This window comes from Capricornis sumatraensis, chromosome 2 (genome assembly GCF_032405125.1).
Source record: "Capricornis sumatraensis isolate serow.1 chromosome 2, serow.2, whole genome shotgun sequence".
NCBI lineage: Eukaryota > Metazoa > Chordata > Mammalia > Artiodactyla > Bovidae > Capricornis > Capricornis sumatraensis.
In genome coordinates this window covers 31,041,816-31,068,665 of record NC_091070.1, presented here as the reverse complement: position 1 = coordinate 31,068,665, position 26,850 = coordinate 31,041,816, and the positions used below count along the sequence as shown (strand labels likewise).

General features: G+C 40.0%; 1 protein-coding gene across 3 annotated transcripts in view; it reads right to left on the bottom strand.

The window, feature by feature from the left end:
• Positions 1-26,850, bottom strand: part of RTN1 (reticulon 1) — a 246,899-nt gene that overhangs the window by 12,076 nt on the left and 207,973 nt on the right. For 2 of the 3 annotated variants that reach the window (XM_068963643.1, XM_068963644.1), the window contains one exon: positions 2,461-2,668. In XM_068963643.1, the coding sequence (XP_068819744.1) occupies positions 2,461-2,668 (208 nt within the window). Of the gene's footprint in view, positions 1-2,460; positions 2,669-18,682; positions 18,744-26,850 lie in introns of those variants that run through there. The other variant, XM_068963645.1, reaches the window with a different exon arrangement.

Here is a 26,850-nt window from a genome sequence, read left to right as displayed (position 1 = left end):
AACAGCTAAGTTTCCCTTCTCCAACCCTGAGGACCACATTCAGGTCATCCTGAAGGATTTACGCCAGTCAGAAGGCTGCAGGGCACCACACCCACACCCACAGTTAGTACACTGGGGAACACAGGAATCACGGCACTCAGTGGGGCAACGTGGCTGTTTCTGTCTCTCGTAGGCAACACGATAGTGTGAGCTGATAATTCAGAGGCTAGGAGCAGAGAAAAGTCAGTCCCAAATCAGTTCACTTGCTGAATTCTCAGTATATCTGGCTCACTGGGCAATTGTGAAAAGTTCTTATTTCTTCTCGGCTGCATGAAGATGAATTGTCTTTTTAAATAATTGAGAGATCTCAAAATCTTAGCTGCCAATTATTATTTCTCATCAAATCTCTAAGATTTCATATTTAGATTCTGGAAAGTACTTTTAGGTTTTATTCTGGAGAGCTCTGAGAACACAAGTGACCTGGGACATATTAAAATGCTCACTGGTTCTAGTAAGAGTGGTATTTTTAGTAACTGCATTTTCCATTTGTTCAAAGGGTTAATTTGAACTCTTGGGTAGATAAACCAGGCTCTACAAATCTATAAAAATCAATTGATTCTCCTGCTTTGACCATACCCACCATGCTCCCCACCCGCTACCCCACCCCCAGCCACCAACGAGACCTATCCTCTCTTCCTTCCTTCTCTCTGCCATGTTGTCTACTTCTAGAGTTCTAACAGTGCTCACCTAACTGAGGATTGAGAATTTTTATGTTTGGCTTTTTAGAAAAATAATCAGAAAAGCGGATTTGTCTAGCTGATATGTTTTGATTCAAAATGTACTCTGAGTTAGATATTCCTTTTATTGATAGAAACAATTAAGCCAAAGGTTTTAAATGTGTCTCCTAATGGAAGATAAAGTAGTTGAGCTAATAACAGTTTGACTCTTGGTCCTACAACTGGGTGGTTACAGAAGAAATAAGCCAAGTGAGAGGTAAATCCCTAGTGTAACTTGACAGTCCTGAATCCAAGAAGGTGGGAGAAGCCAACCTCTCTTGTATGGCTAAGGGTAGAGGCTGGAGCAGGACAGGACTCTAAAGGTGTGGATACTGGTCACAGGCGAGGGTCACTGAAGTAGGCATAGTATTCACCCTGGTAAGATGACGCTACTCGTCTCTATTCTTCCCTCCTTTGGGAAGGCAAACAAGTTATAGCTCAGAGACCCATTAACTCTGCATTAGAAGAAGGCCAAATACATCCCAAGGGTGAGGATGATCAGACTGTAACTGTGTTTGACAATGAGCACAGGAACCCGAGGCTAGAAAGTGACGTGTGAAACACGGCATTTTGCCTTTTGTCGACAAGGCCCTGGCATCTTTTCCTTCTTTTAAGAGCCTGGTACCCTGAGACCTTGATTCAGCTGGCTGATGAGGCTGAGCCAGGGAGGATTCAGAGGCATCCCCAGGGAATCACTGAGGTTGGCTCAGAAGCCATTATGCAACAGTATCTATAGGTCTCATCCAGGATGCAGAAATATCCCTCGGTTATAGGAGGTGAGGACACCTGCAGCGGGGCCTGCAGCAGGTGATGGTTATGACTCTGACGGTCAGTGCTAAAATGCCCAGGGCTTACAAGCTAGGATCTCGAGTAAACTGGGGTGGAGTTGGGGAGCATGCAGCTGGCAGTGCTAATATCTCCCTCTGCCACATTTCATACAGCCTCTTAATACACTGCCTTAAAGAAATCCTCCTCCTCAGTGCTCATTCAAGTCAGATTTCCCCTGTATTAAAATACAGAAGAGGGTACATAAGACTATTCAATTGTGAGTATATAATACTATACAGATTCTGAGGAATGAACTTTACATCCCACAGAACTTGGCCCTTTGACATTAAACTTCCGAAAAGAGCACAGAAATAAAAATCCAAACACCTTGGTCCTGGTTCTGTGCTATTTACTTTGAGCAAGTCACTTTACTTCTTAGAACCTCTGTTTTTTCCATCTGTGAAAAGGGATTATAATGTTCTGCCTTCATCACAGAGTTGGGAGAATAATTGTTGAAACACTTTAAATCATAAAACACTGTTTGCATATAAGTGAATTATGATTACTATGAGAAGTAATTAAATACAAAAATAATATCAAATATAAATTAAATGTTTTCACATTTCATAAATTCACCCACAAGGATTTATATTATATAAATTATAGAAATGTATATTAAAGATAATATTTAACATTTAATTAGAAGTGATCAAAGTTTTAAAAAGCTCAATAAAGCAGTAAGCATTAGACTAGGGATGAGTCTGCCTTAGAAATTTAACAGAAATATTTGATATTAAAAGACAGCGTTAAAGGAGACTCTAAGAGGCCTGTTAAAGGTCAAAAGAAGCAGGACCCAAAGTGCACAGGCGGTGAAATAGAGGCCGAGGAAAGAGCCACGTGAGAGGTGGGGCAAGGGCTGGTCGGGTTGGGCACTCACTTGAAAGGGTGACCCTCGTCGGTTTTCTGCACAGCTTGTAAAACAGACTTGTAGATGCGGAAACTGATGGTGGCTGAGAGCGCAGCGAGGGCCAGGTAGGCCACGACGCTCACAACGCTGAACTGCGTCAGGGAGAAGAGCAGCAGCAGGAAGCTCCCAAACACTATCCCCGTCTGCTTGATGTCCCTCCAGTACAGCAGGTCAATAGCTGTGGGAGGAGACACGCACATTCACACAGAGCACCCAACATCGGCAGCGCCTTCAGGGAGCTGCCCGGCTCGTTCCACAGAGCCGCGGTTGCTACAGGTTCTCCCCAGCTCTTGGATTCCTAAACACAGGTGAGCACACAGAGCACCACTCCTAGGGCACTTCCCATCCTCCTGTTTGGCTTTGGAAGCATCTTTCCATCCCTGAGGTCAATTAGTAAATTCACAGATAAGAAAAGGCTGTTGAACCTCCAGTGACAGTATCTCCATGAGCAAATCTCAGTGGGTTGCAACTGTGGGCATCAGTTATGTGCCTTTGAAACAAGACTGAAAATTCAGAGCACTCTGAAGTATCTGTTCTCTTTCTTTGGATGGCATTGATGGCATGCATCTTGATGCCCTGCTTACAACTCAATGTCTCAATAGTGGCCCGGAGATGAGCACGTCAGTCATAGACATGTCCCTGCTGCTGAGAAGGGGCACTAAGAATGAAAACAGAAGTGGAGCCTCAGAAGCCTGTCAGCTGGTCTGGGAGACTCCAGGCAATGCCAAAGGCTTCTGAATAGAGATATGGTCTACCTCTAAAATGAGTAAAACTAAACATTAGTAGTTAGTAGCTATCTCAAAAATCCCTGGAGCTAACATTTGGGTCAAACGGTTTTGTTTCGTATGATTTGTTCACTTACATTCTTGTGACTTAAAAACCTGGAATATAAACTTTAAAATCTACATTGTAGCTATCATTCAGTTATTTCTCTCTTTCAACTTAGAAACAAAAAATTAATTCAAAAGAATAAAGCCATGGTGCTTCAAATATGACGCAAAATGGAAATATTTTGAATATTTCAGTCACTAGATTATGAAAAAAGCATAGAAGACTTGCTCAAGAACGTATGCAAATTTGTCCTCCAATTAGGCAAGTAACATACGGTTTCTTTTTTTGGGGAGATACAACTGACATAACATTGTGTGAGTTTAAGGTGTACAACATGCTGATTGGATATATTTATATATTGCAGTATTGCAACTGAAGGCAGGAGGAGAAGGGGGCAACAGAGGATGAGATGGTTGGATGGCATCATTGACTCAATGAACATGAGTTTGAGCAAACTCTGAGAGATAGTGAAGGATAGGGAAGCCTGGCACGCCACAGTCCACGAGGTAGCAAAGAGTCACTGAGCAACTGAACAACAACGACATAGCATCAGTTAACACCTCTATCACATCACATAGTTATTTCTTTTCTTCTGGTAAGAACATGTAAGACCCAGCATCTTTGAAGTATGTAATGCAGTATTGTTGACTATATTCACTTTGCTGTGCATTAGATCCATCAGACTCCTGTATCTACTAGTTGCAGGTTTATACCCTTTGGTCAACATCTCCCTAATTCCCCTTCCCCCTAACTCCAGTAACCACCATTCTATTCTGTTTCTATGAATGCAGCTTCTTCAGATTCCGCATGTAAGTGGGATCCTACAGTGTTTGTCTTTGTGTGACTTATCTCTTTTAGCATAAGGCCCTCAAGGTCTCTCCATGTTGTCACACACACACACAAATGGTTTTTATAGAATATTACACAAATTCTCAGAAAAAGAAAATAAGACATGAAATTCCCATCTTACAACCAAATGAAAGTGGCCATTGCTTACACTACCAGCTTCATTTGCAGCGTAAGTGGAGGCACCAGGTCTAAGGCACTAGTCATCAGCTCAATGGAAAACGAAGGTGACTAGATTGAAGGAAGCAGGGAACTGCTCCCATCATACTCCGATACATAGCTAGCTGAGAAACAGTACTGGAAAGGTCACACAGCCTAGTGACAACCCCACGCTGTGGAAAGGATACAAGGAAAGCTGCAAAGTATCAACCCTTGCACCAGACTAACTCAGGCTGGATGGAGAGCGCATCAGATCAAGGGCTTAAAGTGGGAGGGGGGATCTTTTATAACAGACTGAGGACACTCCAGCCGTCTGAAGCTGGAGAGAGAATTTACTTCTGAACCGATCTGTCACTCACCCCTATCTATCCCCCCACTCACCACTGCTTGGTCTACCGACATTAACTCACAAAGATTACAATAGTCAGCCATTTTGTTAGGGAAAAAATATGTTCCCTTCCTCCTAGAACACTTCTGCAGTGTAGGAAGGAGAGAAGATCACAAACATGTTTTGGGCTGAAACAAAGATTATTTCCCCCTCTATTTTGAGTGGTGCCGGCTCTACAGATCATTTTCTTGGACAAAGTGAAAGCACTGCTGCTCCAAAGTCTCTCTCTTTCCCCAGCCCCAATCCCCAGCCCCAGTCACTTTGACACTGACATTTCACTATTAGAAATTCATTTATTTGGAGTAATCCTTTTAATCTTCAAAGTATTTGTTGTCTTTTTTTTTTTTTAATGCAAAGATCTAGAAGGGGATATGTCATTAACAAAAAAATCTGAATGAGTTCACTAAATGATTTTCATTTCACAACAGCTGTTGAGAACAGAACACCGAAATAATAATCCTTTTTGGGCAGAGAAGAAGGATCTTTTTGAAGCTATGACACAAGAAACCTCTGCACCCCTGAGGGTAGATGACAAAAATGGGAGAAGAAGGAAATCTCCAAAGAAGCCCTGTTTGAGTGGCTGAGATAAGCCTAGGAGTCTAAGTCTAGCCCCCAGGGAGCTAGGAGCTCCTATTGTTTACATGCTAAGTTCTGGAAAGGCGAAGGAGACCAAAAAGGAGACTAACACATCACCATTACCCGCAGTGTTACCGCTTCCACGTTTGTTCATTTATTCAGTATTTATTGAGCGAGAACTAAGTGCCATGCTTTGTGCTAGGTGCAGGGGTATCAAAATAAATAAACTGTTTTAAAAAAGAAAACTTACATGTAAATAAATAAATGGTAATCTTCTGTTTTACGATGCCCACCGATTTCCATGACAGACAGATTTAGAGGCAAACACATTATAAGACAGCACGATCTGTGCTATGTCAGCACACAGTGCTAGGGGTGGTAGGCTCACCACCTGAGATGATGTAAAGGGGCACTGGGGACCCTGCAGGTAGTTTTTGGGCAAAGAAGAGATAGAATTTGCTTTTTCAAGTGAATTTGCACTTAATGAATTGCATAACACCTGCTAAAAATGATGGTGGCCTCTAGAAAAGCCTTCCAATTCTCTGGACCCCTGTTCAAACAGCCTGAGAATGGCAGGCACCAGGTAGGGACGTACTAGAAGCAGCCGTGGCAGAGAACACTAACTGTTAACTAAGTAACTGGGCTTCCCAGGTGGTGCTATGGATAAAGAATCCGCGGGCCAGTGCAGGAGACATAAGAGACCCAGTTCGATCCCTGAGTGGGGAAGATCCCCTGGAGGAATAAATGGCAACCCATTTCAGTATTCTTGCTTGGAGAATCCCATGGACAGAGGAGCCCAGCAGGCTACAGTCCATAGGGTCGCAGAGTCGGACACTACTGAAGTGACTTAGCATGAAATAACATTAGTTTGGTGTAGGGTAATTACACAACAGGTCCTTCAACCAACTTTTAAAATTGCTGGAGGTTTCTAACTGGGAGGTTAACAAACATTTCTCTTAAAACATCTGTGGGAAGTTGATTCTGGGTACTTTGTGACATGATTCTCTATTTACACAGATTCTGAAATATTCAAAGCACTTTCGCATATTACTTCATTTAAACCTCATGATAAACTCCATTAAACAGGCGTATAACAGGTGAGGGAACTGAAGAAACTCATATACTGACTAGCTGGGGCTTCCCTGGTGTCTCAGCAGTAGAGTCTGCCTGCTGGTACAGGAGACTCAGGTTCAGTCCCTGAGTGGGGAAGATCTCCTGGGGAAGGAAATAGCAACCCACACCAGTATTCTTGCCTGGACAGAGGGACCTGGCAGATTACAGTCCACTGAGTCACAAAGAATAGGACTCGACTTAGAACTAAACAACAACATACTAACTAGTTAATAGGAGAAGCAAGATCAAACCCTAAGTTCGATGTGTTTCTCAGAACAGTTGCCTCTGTTCTGTTATGTGGTTGGAAGTTAACTGTCCCCCAAAGTATGCTAAATTAATTTGAGACCACTTGATTATATTTAAATCTGCTTCCAGAACTAGATATTTATAGTGATTTTTCTCTTTAAGGGAAATAAAGTCATTGTCAACAGTACACAGTTACTGGCCATCTGTTATTTAGTAAGCACAGGCATGAAGAGATCATAACATTCTGTTCCTGCTTTTAAGGAACTTAAGATCTAGCTGGGAAGACGGAACGTTTTTTAAAAATGCTGCATCAGTGCCAATATATCCTGTGTTGTCAGCAGTGGCAAAAGCCGAGTTCAAGAAAGGGACAGTACTGGGATTGATGAAAGAGGATGGGGGATAGTTTGGGAATGTGGTGAACAGTTTGTTAAGGAGATGGAGTGAATAAAGGGAAATATTATGAAGGATTAGTTGACAGGAATGGTGACGGACTAGCTGTGGGAGAAAGGAGGCAGAACTAATTAAGGGGGAAAGCAACATTTCAAAGCTGGGAGATAGAATGGTTAGTATCAGTGACAAAAATAGGAAATCTTAGGGGAAACTGGTTTGGCAAAAAGCTGACACTTGTTTTTATATCTCCAGGTTCCACTCTGATGACATCAAGCAGGGCATTTTGACACAGCCTGGGGCAGAGATGGGAGAGAGATCACAAATGAGATGATGCTGACAATTACACACAACACGGTAATTTTTTAGAGGCTTGGAAATTAAATGATTTCTTTTTATAGGTTTGTCACAGTAGCCCTGAGCTAAAATGGACATTAATATCCATGTGATATTCAGATGGATATGCAGAGCAGACAAGTGGAAGTGCTGCGCTGACATTTAGATAAGAAAGAAGAAAGAAAGTGAAGTTGCTCAGTCGTGTCCGACTCTTTGCGACTCCATGGACTGTAGTCTGCCAGGCTCCTCCGTCCATGGGATTTTCCAGGCAAGAGTACTGGAGTGGGGTGCCATTTTCTTCTCCAGGGGATCTCCCTGACCCAGTGCTCGAACCTGGGTCTCCTGCGTTGTAAGCAGATGCTTTGCTGTCTGAGCCCCCAGGGAAGTCCTTCTTAGATAAGGCTGAATATTTACATTTGGATGTATTCTGAGTGGAAATGATGACTCAAGCCATGAGAGTAGAGGAAACCTCCAAGAGAGGAGAGACTAAGGGGTACAATAGAGGATGACCTATACTTCATTCTTTACTCAAAGGATTGAATAAAGCTGTAAAAGAAGTCCTGTCTAGGGTGCTCAGGGCCGGTGCACTGGGACAACCTTGAGGGATGGGATGGGGAGGGGAGGAGGGAGGGGGGTTCAGGATGGGGGACACATGTGTACACATGGCTGATTTATGTCAATGTATGGCAAGAACCACTACAATATTGTAAAGTAATTAGCCTCCACTTAAAATAAATAAATAAATTAAAAAAAAAAGAAGTCCTGTCTAGGTATTAGAAAGGGTCCCTCAAGAGTGTTGGTTATGGCAGTCAAGAAGAAGGAAACTTCCAGAAGAAAGGGGTAGGCTACACTGTGGGATGTTATAGGTGCAATGAAGGAAATGAGAAAGGACCCCTGGTTTTAGAGACTAAGAAGTCACCCATAACAGGCACAGAGTGAGGATGGAAGCTCTGTCACAAAGGGTTGAGTCAGTGGAGGGAAGTTCAAAGTAGTAAAGAAGATGGTAAGGAGAATGGTAGTTCAGGGAGCAGCAATAAGCAAATTTCAAGGTTAAGTAAACTTGGGAATGTTAGCAGAAAGGGGAGAGATGAGATCCTGGAATGAGGAGATATTTGTTTGAGCAAAGTGAAAGAAAAGGCAGGGAAAGAATGGGCTCTGTCATAGCACTTTTTTTCTCAAAGAAGGAAGAGGCATGAAAGGCTGGGTAAAGATGGAGGAACATTTTGTTGAAGGATGGGCGTGGCTACAGATATACTGAGGAGGAAAGAGAACATCATCAAGTGGCTCAAGGTAGATTTACTCAACTCTTCTCTGGAAAATGAGTCCTGAGGTCCTCTTGAGAGTGAGGAGGATAGAAGCAGGGCTTAAAGAGATTGGGAGAGGCCCAGACCTGCACTGTTCAATACAGCAGTGATGAGCCATAGTAGTTACCGAATACTTGAAATGTGGCTAGTCTCAATTAAAATACATTGCAAGTGTAAAGTACATGTCAGATTTCAGACAGTATAAAAAAAGACATAAAAATATCTCATTAATCATTTTTATAGTGATCTTCTGTTGTTGAAAAGTTTATCCTCTAGGTATGCCGGATTAAATACAGTGTATTATCAAAATTGATTTTTCCTGTTCCTTTTTGCTTTTTAATGTGACTACTAGAAAATTTTTAATAACATGTGTGGCTCACATTATATTTCTATCGGACAGAACTGACCTAGAAAAATACAGTAAGGACTCAAAAACAAATTAATAAAGAACTTCCAGGAAGTAAGAGGGTTTGGTTAGAGTAAAGGATCTCTGTGGATCCAGTCAACAGGGTTAGAGGCTGAGCACTCTGATCTGTGGATGATGGGGCTGGACCAGATTTGTGAGCTGGCACAGGGGCATGGCTGGAGGAGTCAAAGATCCAAGGGAAATGAAATGAACAAGACAGGAAGACAAATGATCCAAGACAGAAGTGAAATGAACCACCTTGGGCTCAGGCTGGGAATGACGAGCAGTGAAGATCTTTGGGAACTTATGGGCTGGGAGAGCAACAAGGGCTGTGTGTGTCGGGAAAGCCAGCAAACAGCCTGAAGTTCTGAGGATTCAGTGGGAAGGGTAGGAAGTGATGAAGTGTGATCACAGAAGAGAATTTTTGTGTTCCAAAGTTGCTGTATAAATGCCAACTTTTCACATTTTAATTTTGCTTAGAGTTATGCAAACTTGTGTAGGAAGCTTTATAGTACCTGGTCCAGAAAAATCAGTATTTGAATAAAGTTTCCTTAGAGTCCAAGTAAGAAAAAAAAAAAAGCATCTCTGTAATTGCAGCAAATGATCACACGTAGCCTTTGGATACCGTAATAAATAGCTCGTCTCTTCCTTCAATATCCTCCTAATACAGGAAGGCTAGGTGAGAGTTTAAATAGCTAAGTGTACAGTCACTAAGACAGGTAAATTATTGTACTGCTTTGCCAATTATAAAAATCACTTTGCTAAATACCAAGGAGCAATGAAACGAAATGGGATATCAGTGCCTTCTATCAATCTAATAAACAGACAGGGCTCAGTGAATTCATCTTGGTCCCCAAACCACAGGTGGGAGCTCACACTGCAGCCTGCCTGAAGCTGACTTAGAACTAATTCAGTCAGGGGTGGACTGGAGGATTTGAAGAATCCTAATCTCAAATGCTGAAATCAGTGCTACCTTCATTTCCATAATCTGGGCAAGAAAAGAACAATAAAACAGAAGTGAGCCAAGGTGTGAATTAATAGCTAAATGGAAATAAAATTCAATGTCAAATTTCTAGGGAGAAAGCCTTTTTGCAGCAGTCCTAAGTTTTTTGGATTGGCACCTTATTTTAAATGTAAAACATTTAAATGTAAAATTAAATGATCTAATAGTGATGCCAGTATTCAGAAAGTATATTAAAAATGTATGAACTGAAAAGACAGTGGTGCAGCTATTCATATTCTATTTATAAGGCAAAATGTAGATAATATAAATGGCAATAAATTGTGCACAATTATCTGCATTATTGCACCATATTCTTAAATGTATTTATTTATATTTCATCTTGTTCTAGAAAAGATTTCAGGTAGCGCTGCACCACTTGCTATGTAATAAGTTAGTGCTACTTTTTAAAAGGCAAGGTCAGAAGATGTGTGAGATTCCTGTTCACAAATGACATCAGCATTTCAAGAAAAGAACTGTTGAAAACTGATATAGTGGCTCAGTTGGTAAAGAATCTGCCTGCAACACAGAAGACCCAGGTTCGATCCCTGGGTCAGGAAGATCCCCTCGAGAAGGCAATGGCAACCCACTCCAGTACTCTTGCCTGGAGAATCCCACTGACAGAGGAGCTGGGCAGGCTACAGTCCACTGGATCACAGAGTTGGATACAACTATGTGACTAACTTTCACTTTCACCTGACTTTTATATTTACTTTTTAGCAAGCTTCCAATAATTGACTACCTTGTGGAAAGGATTACAAGGCTAAAAAAATCTCAATTCTTTACAACTCAGTGTCTAAAGAAGTGATTATGGGACTTCCTTGGTGGTCCTGTGGTTGGGACTCCACACATGCACTGCAGCGGGCATGATGTTTGAACCTTTGTTGGGGAACTAAGATCCTGAAGGCCATATGGAGTGACCAAAAAAAAACCTAATGATAATAATAAAAATATCTTTTAAAAAGCCCATTACTCTGATTTTTGTTAAGTTAACAAGAAGAAACATTAGTAACTTTTCCTACTTTATTCCCTAATTTTGCCATTAAACTAGAGAAACATAATGGAAATAGATGTAAGAAAATACTTTAAACATACACAGAGAGCCTCAAAGATGACACTGTCTGGTCAACTAATCTATGAGTTTCATTTGCCATGAAACAGTCTTCTACATAAGGTAAAATTTAAAAAGGTAATGCAGGAGCCCTGCATTCAGAGGGGAAACTGCTAAAAGATTTTCGCAGATAAGATTCCTGCAGTGATTTCATTTTCTAGGTCCTTCCTTCACATCTTTTAAATGCAGTCAAAATGACTGTCAAGAGAAAAATGCCAACATTATCTGTAGACAGTTAAGTAATTCAGTGGATGTTTTGAAAGGAAAGATACATTAAGCCTGGTGCTCCATACAGACAGTAAAAGAGCACAGCATTTAACCCACACGGGTGATCTACTCTAATCAGCTTTGGCAGAACAATGGGAAGTGAAGGATTTTACTGCCAAAGGCACAGCTAGCAACAATCTCTGGGACTTTTCTTCTATGTGACACAAAAGCAAACACATTCTTCTAACAACTACTCTTCAGATTAGACTGATAATGTAAACTACTTTGATGTTCATGTAAGATTTATCATTTCCCTGGACTTAGCAGCTGAATGTGGCTCCTGTTTGTGAGTTCTAGCCACGAGGGTCGCATTCCACGCTGTAAAGTTAACACAGTGCTGCTTAGGCCATTGCCACGCTGGTAGAGCAGGCCTGGCCAGGAAACGAAACAGTAGGGCCCAGTATTTAAGATGAGGGGGTCAACCCCTCATGCTAAACCTCCAGCAAATGGGCTCATTTGGGATGAAAGGAAGATTTATGGTCACGTGGAGAGAACGATAGGCCTTGGGGACATGGTAGTAGAGGGAGGCACACAGAAAAATTTTCAGGAGATTGAATAAGGAATGTCTTTGTGTGCTTTTTCTTTCTTTAATAAGCTTCCTGACTTGATCAAAATACAAAACGGTTCCTTGGTTGGTTTGTCATCAGTCATAATTAGTCACAAAATCTTTAGTCTGGGCCATACCTTTATTAAAATCCATCATTGTATCAGAACAGAAGAGAACCATGGAGGAAGACTGCTGTTGGTTCTTTTTTTAAAAAAAGAATATATTTTTAAAAGTTGACAAAGACTATAATGGCTAAAATACTTCTTGAACTGAAAAGATATGACAAGGGAAAGGAATAATCTCTCACTGTACTTTTGTTCTATTCAATAAAACTTTATGCGTTCCTGACCCCCATTACCACTAGATTTGGTCTGCAGTTTGGTGACATGATTCTGAAGGCCGAACTTAAGACATGACTACATTTGAACGATGCCCACTGTGAAATGGGTCTAACTGTAATAAATTCTGGGGCTTCCCAGGTGGCTCAGTGGTAAAGAATCCACCTGCCAATGTAGGACACGCAGGAGACCTGGGTTCAGTCCCTGGGTTGGGAAGATCTCCTGGAGGGGGAAATGGTAACTCATTCCAGTGTTCTTGCCTGGAAATTCCATGGGCAGAGCACCCTAGCAGCCTACAGTCCACAGGGAAGCAGAGCTGGATACAACTGAACAACGAAACATGCATGTAATACATTCTAAATATTAAACACCAGTTTGGTCAAAGAACCTGTAAGTAAGGCTTGAATTATTTTCTGCCTTTGTCAATATAAGAAATAAGAAAGAACTTGAGGATTTTCTCTTGTGAAACAATAAGATAATTGCTCAGATTTAACTTCATAGCTCAAACATTTGGGGGAAATAGAACTCTATACTTCTATGTTCTAAAACTCCTAACAATCTTATTTTATTTGAAATATATTCTATCAAGTTAGAATACAATTATAATTTCATGTTGTAATATAGTTATTATTATTATCCATAATATAGGCAGAAGATGGGTTTTTTAAAATTATTAACGTCAAGTTCTTAGTTTTCAAATTGTGAGCTTAATTATAAGGTAGTCATGGAACTGGAGAAGTGACAAATGTAAACATTAACACATGGTCAAGTATGCACACAACTTAGGGAACAGGTTGAGAAGGATGGGAAACTTAGTGGTGATGCAAATTTAATTAGCTTTCTGTGGATTTTAGAATTCTATTTTAAGTGAACTTAAAATAGGTCAATTACTTCACAGATTTCTGTTCCTGAATGTATTAATTTTTCTAATGATGAAAAAGAAGTGAGTAAAGAACATCATTTCAAATACTATAAGAAAAAGTAGGAGGGAAGGAGGCAAGGAGAGAAACTTTTTAAAAATGAAGGAAGGAAAAAAATAAATAAATAAAAATGAAGGAAGGGCCTGCTGATTATGACAGAAGATTTCATCAACAACCCCTATTGATGTATACTAATCATAATGCTTTAGTGATGAAGTATCAGGAATATTATTATTTTTAATGAAAGAAATATTAACTCATGGAAATATGAGAAAAACCATAGATTTGAAGATTTAGATTTAGACTGGAATTTTTGTCAACCTTTCTTACCCATGGTGGATCTTCCTTTAAAAAAAAAAAAAACACTGCAGAGTCCATCTATACAGTCTAAAGCCAAAACATGTAATAAAAACAATGAGTCTACCCCATTGATGCTTATCATAGTTTTTTTCTTAATTTTAGTAAGGAATAGCTCATAACACAAAGAAACACGTATTTGAAGTTGAGCAATTCTTTCATGTCGGTTTCTTCCATTAAATTATTTCAGATTCTTTTTAAGATATGTACAATCTTGTTTAATAAAAACTGCTTTTGTTCTCTACCTCTAGATTCATTTTATATGGTATACAGATATTGGAAGATATTCAACAAATATTAACATTAATCAACTCTAGATGGAAGGACTTTGGGTGGTTTGTGGCTTTCATTTGAAACTCTCTTTGTTGAAATGGAAATTTTCATAATGCACATGTATTATTTTTAGAAAACCAAAAAAGCCACTATTTTCTCCCACAATTTTGAAATATTCCTTTAAAAAATTCTCTTGAAAATGATAATACATTGTGAAAAAGGAGAATTTTATTTTTCAGTGAAGTAATAACTACCTATGTTTGGTATATTATCTGTATAATGAGTTTTCTTTCATTAAAAACAAATCCCTAGATCATCAGCTAAGAAAGTTTTCCCATTAGATCTCTTTAGAATCTGAGAGAGGGAGTCTGTAGATGAAATTATTTATGCTGTAAGGTTTGCACAAGTGTTCTAATAATACCGAACCTAAATAAAATGCTGAATGATGGGACTGGTCTATCTTTATGTCTGTATGTAAAATTGGCTTTATTAAATGCCATTTTCAAAATACAAGCATACAATTCAATTCCTATGGCTAAAACAGACATTTCTTCTGTATTTGGGGAGGCGTGGTCATTCTGAACTAGCACCTTTGAGAACAGACTACCCTCAACACTGTTTTCACAGAGAACTATAGGTCAGCATACAGTTTTCAAAATACTTTATTGTCTAACAAAATGAGAAATATGTGAGATTATATTCTCTGGAAGGTATTTCACCCTTCAATATTTTACAATATTTTAGGGGGATCTGTAAGTACAAAATGCTGCCACATACAGCAAGTGGGAGCTATTAGTCTCAACTTCCCACATTGCCAAGTGTCCTGCCCATGAAACTGTCAAAAGCAGTGATACTTGGGAAACAAAAACAAGCAATCTTTAGAGTACAAGTGAAATGATATGAATGAGTGGTCCCCCGCCACAGTACCATTTGGATTCAGGTAGTATAGTAGAGTGGTCAAAGAGCAGACTGCTCTGCATTTGGGACTCATTAAGTCCTAGGACAAATTACTAGCCATTTCAACCTTAAAATCCCATTTCCTCCTCTATAAAATGTTGTTGCGTTAGTTGCTCAGTTGTGTCCGACTCTTTGCGACCCCACGGACTGTAGCCTGCCAGGCTCTTTTGTCCATGGAATTCTCCAGGCAAGAATACTGGAGTGGGTAGCCATTCCTTTCTCTAGAGGATCTTCCCGACCCAGGGATCAAACCCAGGTTTCCTGCATTGCAGGCAGATTCTTTACTGTTTGAGCCACCAAGGAAGTGAGAGTAAAACAATAATCTCAGAAAGATATGAGATTAAGATCTGTAACAAGAGTTTAGGACAATGACCAACACATGGATAATAATGATGGAGAATTTTTAATGATGAGCTCATGATGATGATGATGATGACAATGGTGTAAACTGATCAAAATCACTGACTCAACTGCCAATATTGCCTTGTCTTTAAAGAGATAAGCTATGTGAAAATATCTTGGAAGGGGTAAAGGAGAGTTTACTTTCTGAAACTCAGCATTAGTGAAAGAGGCAGTATGTGAGATGGGAAGAGTTCAGGATTTTCGGCTACAGTCACCTTTTCACTACCCCACTTGCCACTTAATGAAAAACTTTGGGCAAGTCACATAACCTCTTTGAGCCTCATGTTGTTCAAGAGTAAACTGAAAAGCTCAAATGAGAAGACGTTTGGCAAAATGAAAGGTATTTAAATGGGAGGGGTTTTTAACACCCCCCTACTACCTAGATAATTCTTAACATTTTTAGAAAAACCATTGAGGAAGAAGCCATCTACTTTGGAGGCAGATGGTAGAGTAGAAGAATCAAAGGGCTTTGGAGTCAGACAGCCTCGGCTTGAATCTGGCCTCTGGCATTACCAGCTGTGTGCGTTGGCAAAAAGCCTCAGTTCATCACTTCTAAAATGGGATAATAATAAAACTCACACATCATAGGATTCATGAAGATTAACTGCAATGATACAAGTAAAGTAGTAAAAGTGCCCAGTAAATGTTAGTATTTAACGGTAATAACTAGTAATCTGAAGAATCCCAGGTATATTGCCAAGTTTTATTAGGTTATTTTCTTATTTCATCTTCACTGAGCAGATTGGGCTTTGGTTTATCAACAAATTGGGTATGAGTATCATTTTTTTTTAATGGAAGCAGAATCTGTGTAATGTAGTATAATGTGGACTTTAGTCTCTCTTTAAACATTCTTGTCTACAGCTAAAATCATATATATTAATAAAATAAATATAAGCTTCCTTTTGCATGTATACTATAGTTTTTAGGACACATTATATTAGTTTCAGTAGAGTCTTTCTGACATACCTAAGGAACTACAGTTTCTCTGTGGAATTGTTTAATAACATGGAGGAAGCCTGGGGGCTTCCCTTTATTCCCTTTTCCAAGCAAAACCTTCACTTCTCACTGTTTCTGGAGGACATTATCCCCAATGTTATACTGACTTCTTTTAACTACATTCACAGCTGCTCTTGTATCAAACCCATTTCATCATTTGTATACTAGACCTTGTTCTGCTGGGCTATGGATTGGGCTAAGAATTATTGCACCTGAGTGGTTTCAACCCCGATTATGTGTTAAACTCATTTGAGAGCTTTTGAAAAATATTGATGCTTGGCTCAATGGAATTGGAACCTTTACGGGTGGGGCACAGGCATCCTTTATGGTTTCTAAAGCTTCCCAGGTGATATTAATATGCAGCCAGTGTTAAGAACAGCTTTTTTTTTTTTAATAATTAGAGAACTAAAAGATACACTTAAAATACTAAACAAGAATCTCACTGTAGATTTTAATTTAGATGAAAGTTCTCCTAGTGGGGAGAAACAGGAATAATTTACTTATAATTTCTCCTTTATGCCTATAAACCCACCCACCCAGTTATCAGTCAATTTTCAGGATAATGGCTTTGTTCTATCTGACAAAAGGAAATCAATGGTACTGAAGATTACCAAAGGTCAGAGAGTATAAAAGACCCTCAACGATCCTGCATTAATCTTCATAAACAGTTGTACACTGAAAATGAAAATGACAGTCTTTAATGGACAAAGTAAAGCATTTTGTGTTGTTTTCTGATTATAAATGTCCATATTTTTAACCCCCCAGTGAAAATGTCAACAGAGGCAAACACATAGGATTATGATGAAACAGTGTCTTCTTAGATCTTACACATATTAGAAAATTGGACACTTCTGCTACCTACTTTTGGTAAGAATAGAGGAAATCCGTAAGAATAAGCTTAAAAACCAACTTTATATCCACCTAAACTTGGTATTCTATCAAGCCATAGATATCCATTGAGTGTGTATTTGGAATAAACTGGATGAGTCTAAACATGTAGCAAGAATGAAATGTTACCAAGAATTTTCACAGCTGTCTTCTGTATAAAACATATGCTAGGTCATGTAGCTATCATCATTCTCTAAAATGATGCCCCTGGATGGCCATACATTTATTTCCTGGCTTTCAGATTTATTAGGTCCATTTATTCACTTTTGACAGTTGTATTTCCAATAGATCCAAATAATTTGAACTAGACTATTGCATTTTATGTCTCTGCCACCCAACTAACAAATAAGAGGCAGAGAAAATATGCTCTTAATTCTGAGGTTCCTGTTTACTTTTTCTTTGCTTAAAAAATTTACCAAAGAAAAACTCTATGGGGTATTAAGACATCCCATTCTTTTTGTGATACAATATTACAAGAGAAAGGTGCCTTTTTAAAAAAAATCCGTTTCTGCTCCAGAGTATTCTTGGTCCCCTGAGGGACGCTGCAACCCTGCAGGTTAAGTCAGACGCACCTTCTTCAGAACCATTTGTTAAACATTAAAAGACACTTCATATAACAAACATCCAAGTTTACAACACATAATTCATCCTTGCAAGGTCTCCCTTTCTCCTAGTAATCTCAAACTGAGCAAGGTGAAGGAGAGAATCTTAATGTAACAAAGGCGAGATGGAGATGTGTGAAGTATGAGGCTGAATAAAAATGGCTGAAAAGCAATCCAAGCGAGGCTGGAGGGTGGCCACACCCAGTGCTAATATGGACTGTTTCAAAATAAATCTGTTATATCAGAGAGCAACTGGCACTGTTTTTTAATTTCCCTCCATTTGTTCCAGATATACCCATTATTAATGAACAGTAGTTACAAGTTACCCCAATGACAGACAAAAAACCCGAAATATTTCAAAGTTAATCATCCTAATATGTGTCTACGCCATCATATTTTCAGGATTTTGAGAGCTATTCTGCATTTCCAGTTCCCTTTGTGTGACCACAAATAATAACCCTAAAATGGGTGTGTCCCTCTTAAAAGGATGCACTAGAACCCACTCAGTTAACGGTTCTACTAGATTTCAATCTTTAGGCACAAATTAAATGCACTGGGATACATGGAACAATAAGAAAGCATTTTAACTCCGCGAATAAGAAGAGATTAAACAAGTACTTGACGTTGAGCGGAACCCAAAAGAGCTCCAGGAGGAGGCAAAAGATGCATTTAAAACAGTAGCCTGACAACAAGAAAACAAAGGGCTGGGGGTGGGGGATTCTTTTTTTTTTTTTTTAAGATGGGAAAGATAAAAAACAAAAACAAAAAACCAAACACCGTCCACTCTGATTTTTGACATAACAAGTTTACTCCCCCCAACAGAAAGCTCTTGGGTATAAGGCATGCATAGGTCCCACAGGTGAAATGATGCACAATGGCTGATTCCGGGTCCCGGATTCCCGTGAGCGCCGCAGGCATGCACTACTGAAATAAAGAGAATACCCTGACTTTTCCAGTTGCTCCAAACACAGTCCATCTTGGTGGAATCGGCGGTGGCCTGCATCGTGCGCGCTTTGAGGGCTCGCCGTTGCTATCCTCGGGGGCGTTGAGCGGGCACTCAGGCGTCGGTGCCCCGGCTGCAGCGCTGCTCCCGGTGGCCGCGGCTGCAGACAGACTGAGGCTGCACCAGCCGGCGTGCACCGCGAGGGGCGGGCGCGTCGCGGGCGCCGCAGTCTCCGCGGCAGCGAATCAGCGCGGCGCGGTGCGGATCAGCCTGCGCGCCCGGTGATGCGGCTGATGCGGGTGCCGCTAGACTTCAGAGCAGAGGCTCGCTGCCCTGGAGATATTTAAAACCAGTCGCACCCGGGAGGCGGAAAAGCTGACCAGGGGTGGGAGGTTTGAGAGAAGGAGGAGAAAGAGCCAAGGGTAGGAATGACAGAAGAACACGCGGGCTGTTTTTGGGTCTTACTGGCATGGTGCATTTTCTAGAAATGTCTTAGAAACCCAAGAACTTGATGATGGCAGTACAAACCTCAGGCTTTCAGCATCATATCCCCTTAGTGTCCAACGCTCATTCACCTCCCCCCACCCAGCCTCCAGTTCTTTACATTCTGGCCACACTAATTGCTTAACATCTTCCAGACAATTGCCAGAGTCTTTCCCTCTTTTGGAACAGCCCATGGCTCTCTGAAACCTTCCCTGGCAAGCAGCAATCATTGCAAAGAAACCCTGAAGGTTTAGTGTCTCTTCTCAGCTATGTTTGTGGGTTGAATGAATTTTCGACAATATCTGAATGTGGTGCCAGTAGGTTGGGATCAAAGCCTCTGGACTCTGGCACACGGAGTAGTCACTACAGAGACACACCAAGAGTGGTCAGTTGTGGGGGCATCCAAAGAGAGCTCAGGAAGCAAAGGGCCTGTTCCTCAACAACATCATATTTGGGATTGAGTGTTAGGGGATGACGGATGTGAGTGGTGTGTTTAATTCAGGAGATAAAGTTGATTTCCAAGCCCAGTGATTCAAGGGCTTCAGGTGTCCCCACTTACAATGTGAATCTCAGTGGGAGGAGCAGAACAATGTGTTCTTGTTCAGTTACTCCGTTTTGTCTGACTCTTTGTGACCCCATGGACTGCTGCACACCAGGCTTCCCTGTCCTTCACTATCTCCCAGTGTTTGCTCAGACTTATGGCCAATGAATCAGCGATGCCATTCAACGATCTCATCTTCTGTTACCCCCTTCTCCTCCTGCCTTCAATCTTTCCCAGCATCAGGGTCTTTTCCAGTGAGTCAGCTCTTCGCATCAGGTGGCCAAAGTATTCAAGCTTCAGCTTCAGCACCAGTCCTTCCAATGAATATTCAGGATTGATTTCCTTTAGGATTGACTGCTTTAATCTCCTTGCTGTCCAAGAGACTCTCAAGAGTCTTCTCCAACTCCACAGTTCAAAAGCATCAATTGTTTTTGCTCAGCCTTCTTCATGGTCCAACTCTCACATCTGTACATGAATACCGGAAAAACCATAGCTTTGACCATACAGACTTTTGTCAGCAATGGGTGGTGACCTACTATTCAAATTTTAGCATGAAATGCTTTATCAGATTACTTTCCAAGGCAGCTGAGAGAATGGACAGGGGGTAGGTATGTTTTGATAAGGAAAAGGTAGAAATAGCACAGAGAAATGACTGGAATTTAGGCATTTTCTGGGGAAAGTCTTGGTAGAAGGGACCCTCAAGGAGACAAGACATAGCATGAGGACAAAGATGCCTTGGAGACCAAAGGGGTTTATAGAAGGAAGAGTTCCCACTTCCATTTGTTGTAGCATGGCCTTATCCATTGTATAGAATTTCTCTCCCTCATGGAGAAGTGGAGCCTCCATAATTCCTCTGCAGCTCCCAGATACATTCCTTCCCAGACCCAAATATGCATTTGTACATGCTGTGCCAGCAAGAGCCTAAGGACCTAACCTCAAGGTTACGCCTCTGGAAATGATTTACCTTTCATTTTATGAAGCATATACACTTTAAAATATGATCCTTAGAATCATGCATGTTCCTTTTAGAATAAAAGCTTCCAGAGAAACCAGCTAAGCCTCTGCATATCTCTGTAACACATCTGGAATTATTAAGGAAGTTTAAGAAGAATGACTTCAGCAGGATGATTTGGCACTTCTGGGCATCATAAGTCTCCTATAAGAGTGGGGCTGTCAGAGCTCCCATTTGGCTGATGAGAAGGAGGAACAGTGACCACATGATTACAAAGCACTTTTCAAACTGACTTGCTCTGGAGGTGTTAGTGACTTTGTTATATTTATACTTCCTACTGTCCTCCCACAATTTTTTCATCATCATGGTCGTGATTGGGAATTCAGTCAGCAAAATACTGAAAAGACTGGGACCTGATGATGAATTCTCATTGCATGATGTGGAGCTGGACACACTGCAGAAAGGTAGGGACAAGACTCAGAAGGAGAGAGAAAGGGTCGCCGGGTGGGTGTCTTGGCCACTTTTCATCTGGAAACCTTTGGAGCCTTGGCCACGAGGAGGCACTGCCTGTCCAATGACAGCCCCAAGCATTAGCCTTAACACAAAAGGTGCCCCAGGTATCTTGAGCGGTGAGTGTTCAGTCACATTACTGGAGCCAGTGTGGGCTCTGACAGTCAGTACTGAGCAGCAAGGTGGGGGCAGTATGTCCCTAGCAAGGACGAGTAGGCAGATGCAAGCTCTCCCTCAGGTGTCGGGTAGCTGTGTCAGAATCCTTAGGCCATGAGTTTTCACTGGCCACAAAGCTGACCTTGGAATGTGAGCTTAAAGACCACATTCTTTTCAGTCATGCTAAATCTGGAAAGAGAAGCTTGATGGCACCTGAAAAATCAATACAACAGTTTGACAGCTGAAGATTGAGGAGGTAAGATGTCACAGAGAGAGATACACACTAGTAAGAATTAAGGGTTTTCTATTAATGCCCAGGTGCTTAGGAGAAGCATAAATGATCATATTAAAGGAAAATCAGGCAGAAGAGCACAAACTTGACAAGGGATGTGGGTGTTAGATCTACTTGTGTTACAAACTTTAGTTCTGTGGCTTTCAACCAGTCATGTATCATCTCTGAACCTCTCTCATAATATACACATGAATTACACATTTAGATGTTTTTTTTCTATGAAGTAATAAGAATTTGTTTCCCATAGACATTGCAAATGGGTGCTTTCTTTGCACAAGTGCACACAAAGTATTAATTGAAAGCTCTTGGCAAGGTCAAAACGATAGAATGGGTAGAAAAGATATGTAAATTGTCCTTTAGCAGTGAAAGAAAACAGAAAGCAAAATAAAGCTTGCTGAAAGTGGGCAGGAACTGCCTCTGTCTTTAAACCAGGAGAGAACAGACGGGCTTTGTATGCAGCCAGCTTAGAGCTCGCTTTAGGTACTGCCAGGAAGGGAAGTGATTTCTTTAGTTTTCAGGATGAAATCGTGCATTAGTCTGTTATATGGAAAAGCAAAGGAGCCAAGTTTTGTAATCTCATCCCAGATCTAGATGAATGTTGAAGGCTACCTTGTCCAGAATGGTCGTATGGTGTTTGTCTACTATAGCATCAGGATTTATACTGATGAGACTCAATGGCACCTGCATTGATACACTTATTTAAGGAATACATACCAAGCACCTACTATATTCCAGATACTGCTCTAAGCATAAAGCAAAGTTCCTGCCCTTAAGAAGTTATAAGTCAGTGTGTATGGGAGGAGCAGAAAATAATAAAAGAGGTAAATATTGTATATATTTCACTTGTGGAGGAGTGTACTGGGGAAAATAAAGCAGGTAAAAGAGGATAGAAAAGGATGTGGGTGGACATTTGCTATTTTATAATGAGAGTCTGTGAAGGCCTAACTCATGGTAAAATTAGAGTAGACACCTAATGGAAGAAAGGAGAAAGCCACTAACCTGTATGGGAGAAGAGTATTCACAGATGAACTCAATTTTCAGAACAGAATGTAACAGCTAGTAAACTATATCAAGCATTCTCATAGAACTCTCTGGGTTTTTTTAGGCTCAGAAGTACAGCAATTGGAAGAAAAGGCACAAAACGAAAAAAATACTTCATTATAATCAAAGAACACTAAGAACTCTGTTCTATGCCATATGGAATAAAGAAATTTAAAGGAGAAACCAATTTGGTACATAACCCACTGTACCAAAACACTGCATGAATTGTCTTCAATTCAAACAAGAGATTAGCAGTTGTTATTTTCCAGGTGCTTTATCTTGTGGTATGCACTGATATTTAGTTGTTACAAGATCCCTATGAGGTAGACAGTATTTACTTTCATTTTCTTTATTCATTCATTCATTCAATCTACAACTGTTTATCGAGCCCACACTAAGTGCCTGTCTCTGTAAATACAAAGGGAACTGCCCACTGGGACTTGAGTTTATTGGGGGAAAATTTACATATAAATAGATAAATGCAATCAGTGAATTGTGTGAACAGGAAACCAGGGGTACACAGAGTTCTTAGGGGCAGAGGTTTCAGGAAAGGCTTCAGAGAATAGGTGACAATTAAGCTAAGTTATGAGTAAGAAATGTATCAGCAGTTTGAGTGATGGGCTTTCCTGGAAGACAGAAGTGGAAACTTAATTTCAGAAATGAAGTGTAGAGGCCAGACTGTGACAGCCCTGAGTAGTAATACTGTCAATAGATGAGGGAGACCCAGCAGGATTTTAAGCAGAGGAGTAACATGGGAAGTGGCATAATTTATCCAAATATGGCTGAGAAGTTTCCAGAATCGACTGTTGCTGTGCAGTCACTAAGTCATGTCTGACTCTTTGCAACATCATGAACTGCAGCACACTAGACTTCCTTGTCCTTTACTATCTCCTGGAGTTTGCTCAAATTCATGTCCATTGAATCAGTGATGCTATCTAACTATCTTATCCTCTGTCGCCTCCTGCTCCTTTTGCCTTCAATCATTTCCAGCATCAAGGTCTTTTCCAATGAGTCAGCCCTTCTCATTAGGTGGCCAACGTACTGGAGCTTTAATGTCAGCATCAGTCCTTCCAATGAATATTTAGGGTATTCAGGGTTGGTTTCCTTTAGAACTGGTTTGATCTCCTAGGAGTCCAAGGGACTCTCAAGAGTCTCCAACGCTACAATTCAAAAGCATCAATTGTTCGGCACTCAACTTTTTTTATTGTCCAATTCTCACATCCATACATGACTACTGGAAAAATCATACCTTTGACTATATGGACCTTTGTTGGCAATGTGATGTCTTTGTGTTTAAATATCCTGCTCAGGTTTGTCATAGCTTTCCTTCCAAGGAGCAAATGTCTTCTAATTTAATGGCTGCAGTCACTGTCTGCAGTGATTTTGGAGCCCAAGAAAATAAAGTCTGTCACTGTTTCCACTTTTTCCTGTTCTATTTGCCATGAAGTGATGGGACCAGATACCATGATCTTAGTTTTTTGAATGTTGATTTTCAAGCCAGACTTCTCACTCTCTTCTTTCACTCTCTTTAAGAGGCTCTTAAGTACCTTTTCACCTCTGCCATTAGGGTGGTATCATCTGCATATCTGAGGTTGTTGATATTTCTTTCAGCAATTTTGATTTCAGCTTGTGATTCATCCAGCCTGGCATTTCACAAGATGTACTCTGTACAGCAGTTTAATAAGCAGGGTGACAATATATAGCCTTGTCATACTCCTTTCCCAATTTTGAACCAGTCCATTGTTCCATGTCCAGTTCTGTTGCTTCTTGACCTGCATACAGGTTTCTCAGGAGGCAGGTAAAGTGACCTGTTATTCCTATCTCTTTTGTCCACAGTTTGTTGATTCACACAGTCAAAGGCTTTAGCATAGTCATCGAAGCAGATGTTTTTCTGAAATTCTCTTGCTTTTTCTATGATCCAATGGATGTTGGCAATTTGATCTATGGTTCCTCTTCCTTTTCTAAATATAGCTTGAACATCTGGAAGGTCTTGGTTCACATATTGCTGAAGCCTAGCTTGAAGGATTTTTAGTAAAATCTTGCTGCTGCTAAGTCACTTCAGTCATGTCCGACTCTGTGTGACCCCATAGAGAGCAGCCCACCAGGCTCCCCTGTCCCTGGGATTCTCCAGGCAAGAACACTGAAGTGGGTTGCCATTTCCTTCTCCAATGCACGAAAGTGAAAAGTGAAAGGGAAGTTGCTCAGTCATATCTGACTCTTCGCAACACCATGGACTGCAGCCTACCAGGCTCCTCCGTCCACAGGATTTGCCAGGCAGGAATATTAGAGTGGGTTGACATTGCTCTCTCTGATAATTTAGCTAGCATATGAAATGACCACAGTTGTGTGGTAGTTAGAACATTCTTTGGCATTGCCCTTCTTTGGGATTGGAATGAAAACTGACCTTTTCCAGTCCTTTGGCTACTTACTGAGTTTTCCAAATTTGCTGGCACATTGAGTGCAGCACTTTAACAGCATCATGTTTTGGGATCTGAAATAGCTCAGCTGGAATTCCATCACCTCCACTAGCTTTGTTCGTAGTAGTGTTTCCTAAGGCCCACTTGACTTCACAGTCCAGGATGTCTGGCTCTAGATGAGTGGCCACACCCTCATGGTTATCCAGTTATCCAGAATTGACAAAAGACATAAATTCTAGCCCTAAGCAAGACAAGTAAGAAATCCATACCTTGACTCACATCACAGTGAAATTGCAGGGCATCAAAACAAAGGAGAAATTTTAAAAGCATATATAAATAACAGACAAATGAGATGAACAGCAATCTTTTCATTAATATAAGCTAGAAGACAATGAAATAATATTCTCAAAGTGGTGAAGGAGAATAACCATCATCTAGAATTATATACACAGAAAGACTAATACAGATATTTTCAAAAAAAAAAGAAATGAGAGAATTTCCTAATGGCAGACTCTGCAGAAAAATATACCAAAAACAGTACTCCAGAAAGAATAAAACTGAATCTAAATTCAGTTAAAAGGTAAAAGTGACATGCATGAAAGAATGCTGAGCATAAAGATCAGTAATGGCTAACTTAATGAAAGGGTTATAAATGAAAGATGAAAGTAAAACAGTGGACAAAATAGAACATAGGTCGAAAGCAGTGATAAGAGCAAGTGCATTCTAAGATCCTAGTATTGTTCTGGAGGAGGATAGAGATATTTAGACTATGAAAATGTCATATTTATATGCTAAATATTTAATGGTCTCCACTAAAAGAAAATAATTAGAATACATCTACAAGAATAAAATTTACAAGCAAGGTAATTAATTCAATCAAACAGAAATTAGACAAAGGAAAAATGAGAAGCAAAGAAAATAACTAGTAAATTGAAAGCACAAAATAAAGTCTTAAAATGCTTCTAAATATATCTAAATAATGCCAACTAAAAAAAGATGAAAGCTCTCATGATGGATGAAAAAGATCTAGCAAAGGATGTTTTCAAAAAAAAGTCCTAAAACATACTGACACAGAAATGTTCTAAGTAGAAAGAGGAAAAGCTATACCAGATTAATTAATTTTTATAATAGTGACCTTGCTAGATTTACTTATTAATTTTATTTGTAGATTCTTTTGAACTTTATCCATACATAAGAATATCTTCTCTGAATAAAGATGGCTTTATCTCTTCCTTTCCAATCTTTATATTTCATTTCTTTACCTTAACTTACTGCATTGGCTAGGACTTCTAGTATAATGTTTAGTAGAGGTGGTTAACAGGGACTATCCTGTCTATTTTTTTGAATTAAGGGAGAAAATGTGCTCAAAATTCCACCATTAAACATGATGCAAGCTGTGAACTTTTTAGCTATCCATTATCAGAATAAGAAAATTCCCTCTGGTACCAATTTTCTGAGAATTTTTGTCATGAATAGATACTGAATTTTATCAAATGCTTTTACTGAGCCTAGTGAGATGATCACATGGGCTTTCCCTTAATTTTATTAATATATACATTACATGGATTGAATTTTGAGTGTTAGAGCAAACTTGCATTCCTAGAATAAACTTCATGTAGCCCTGATGTGACATTCTTTTTAAATATTGTTGCTCTAATTTGGATTCAATTTGTTAATATTTTGTGCAGAATTTTATTATCTATATTCATGAGGGATATTATCCTCTTCTTTCTTCTCTTATAATATTTTCTTAAGTTTTTGCATCAGGGTTAAAC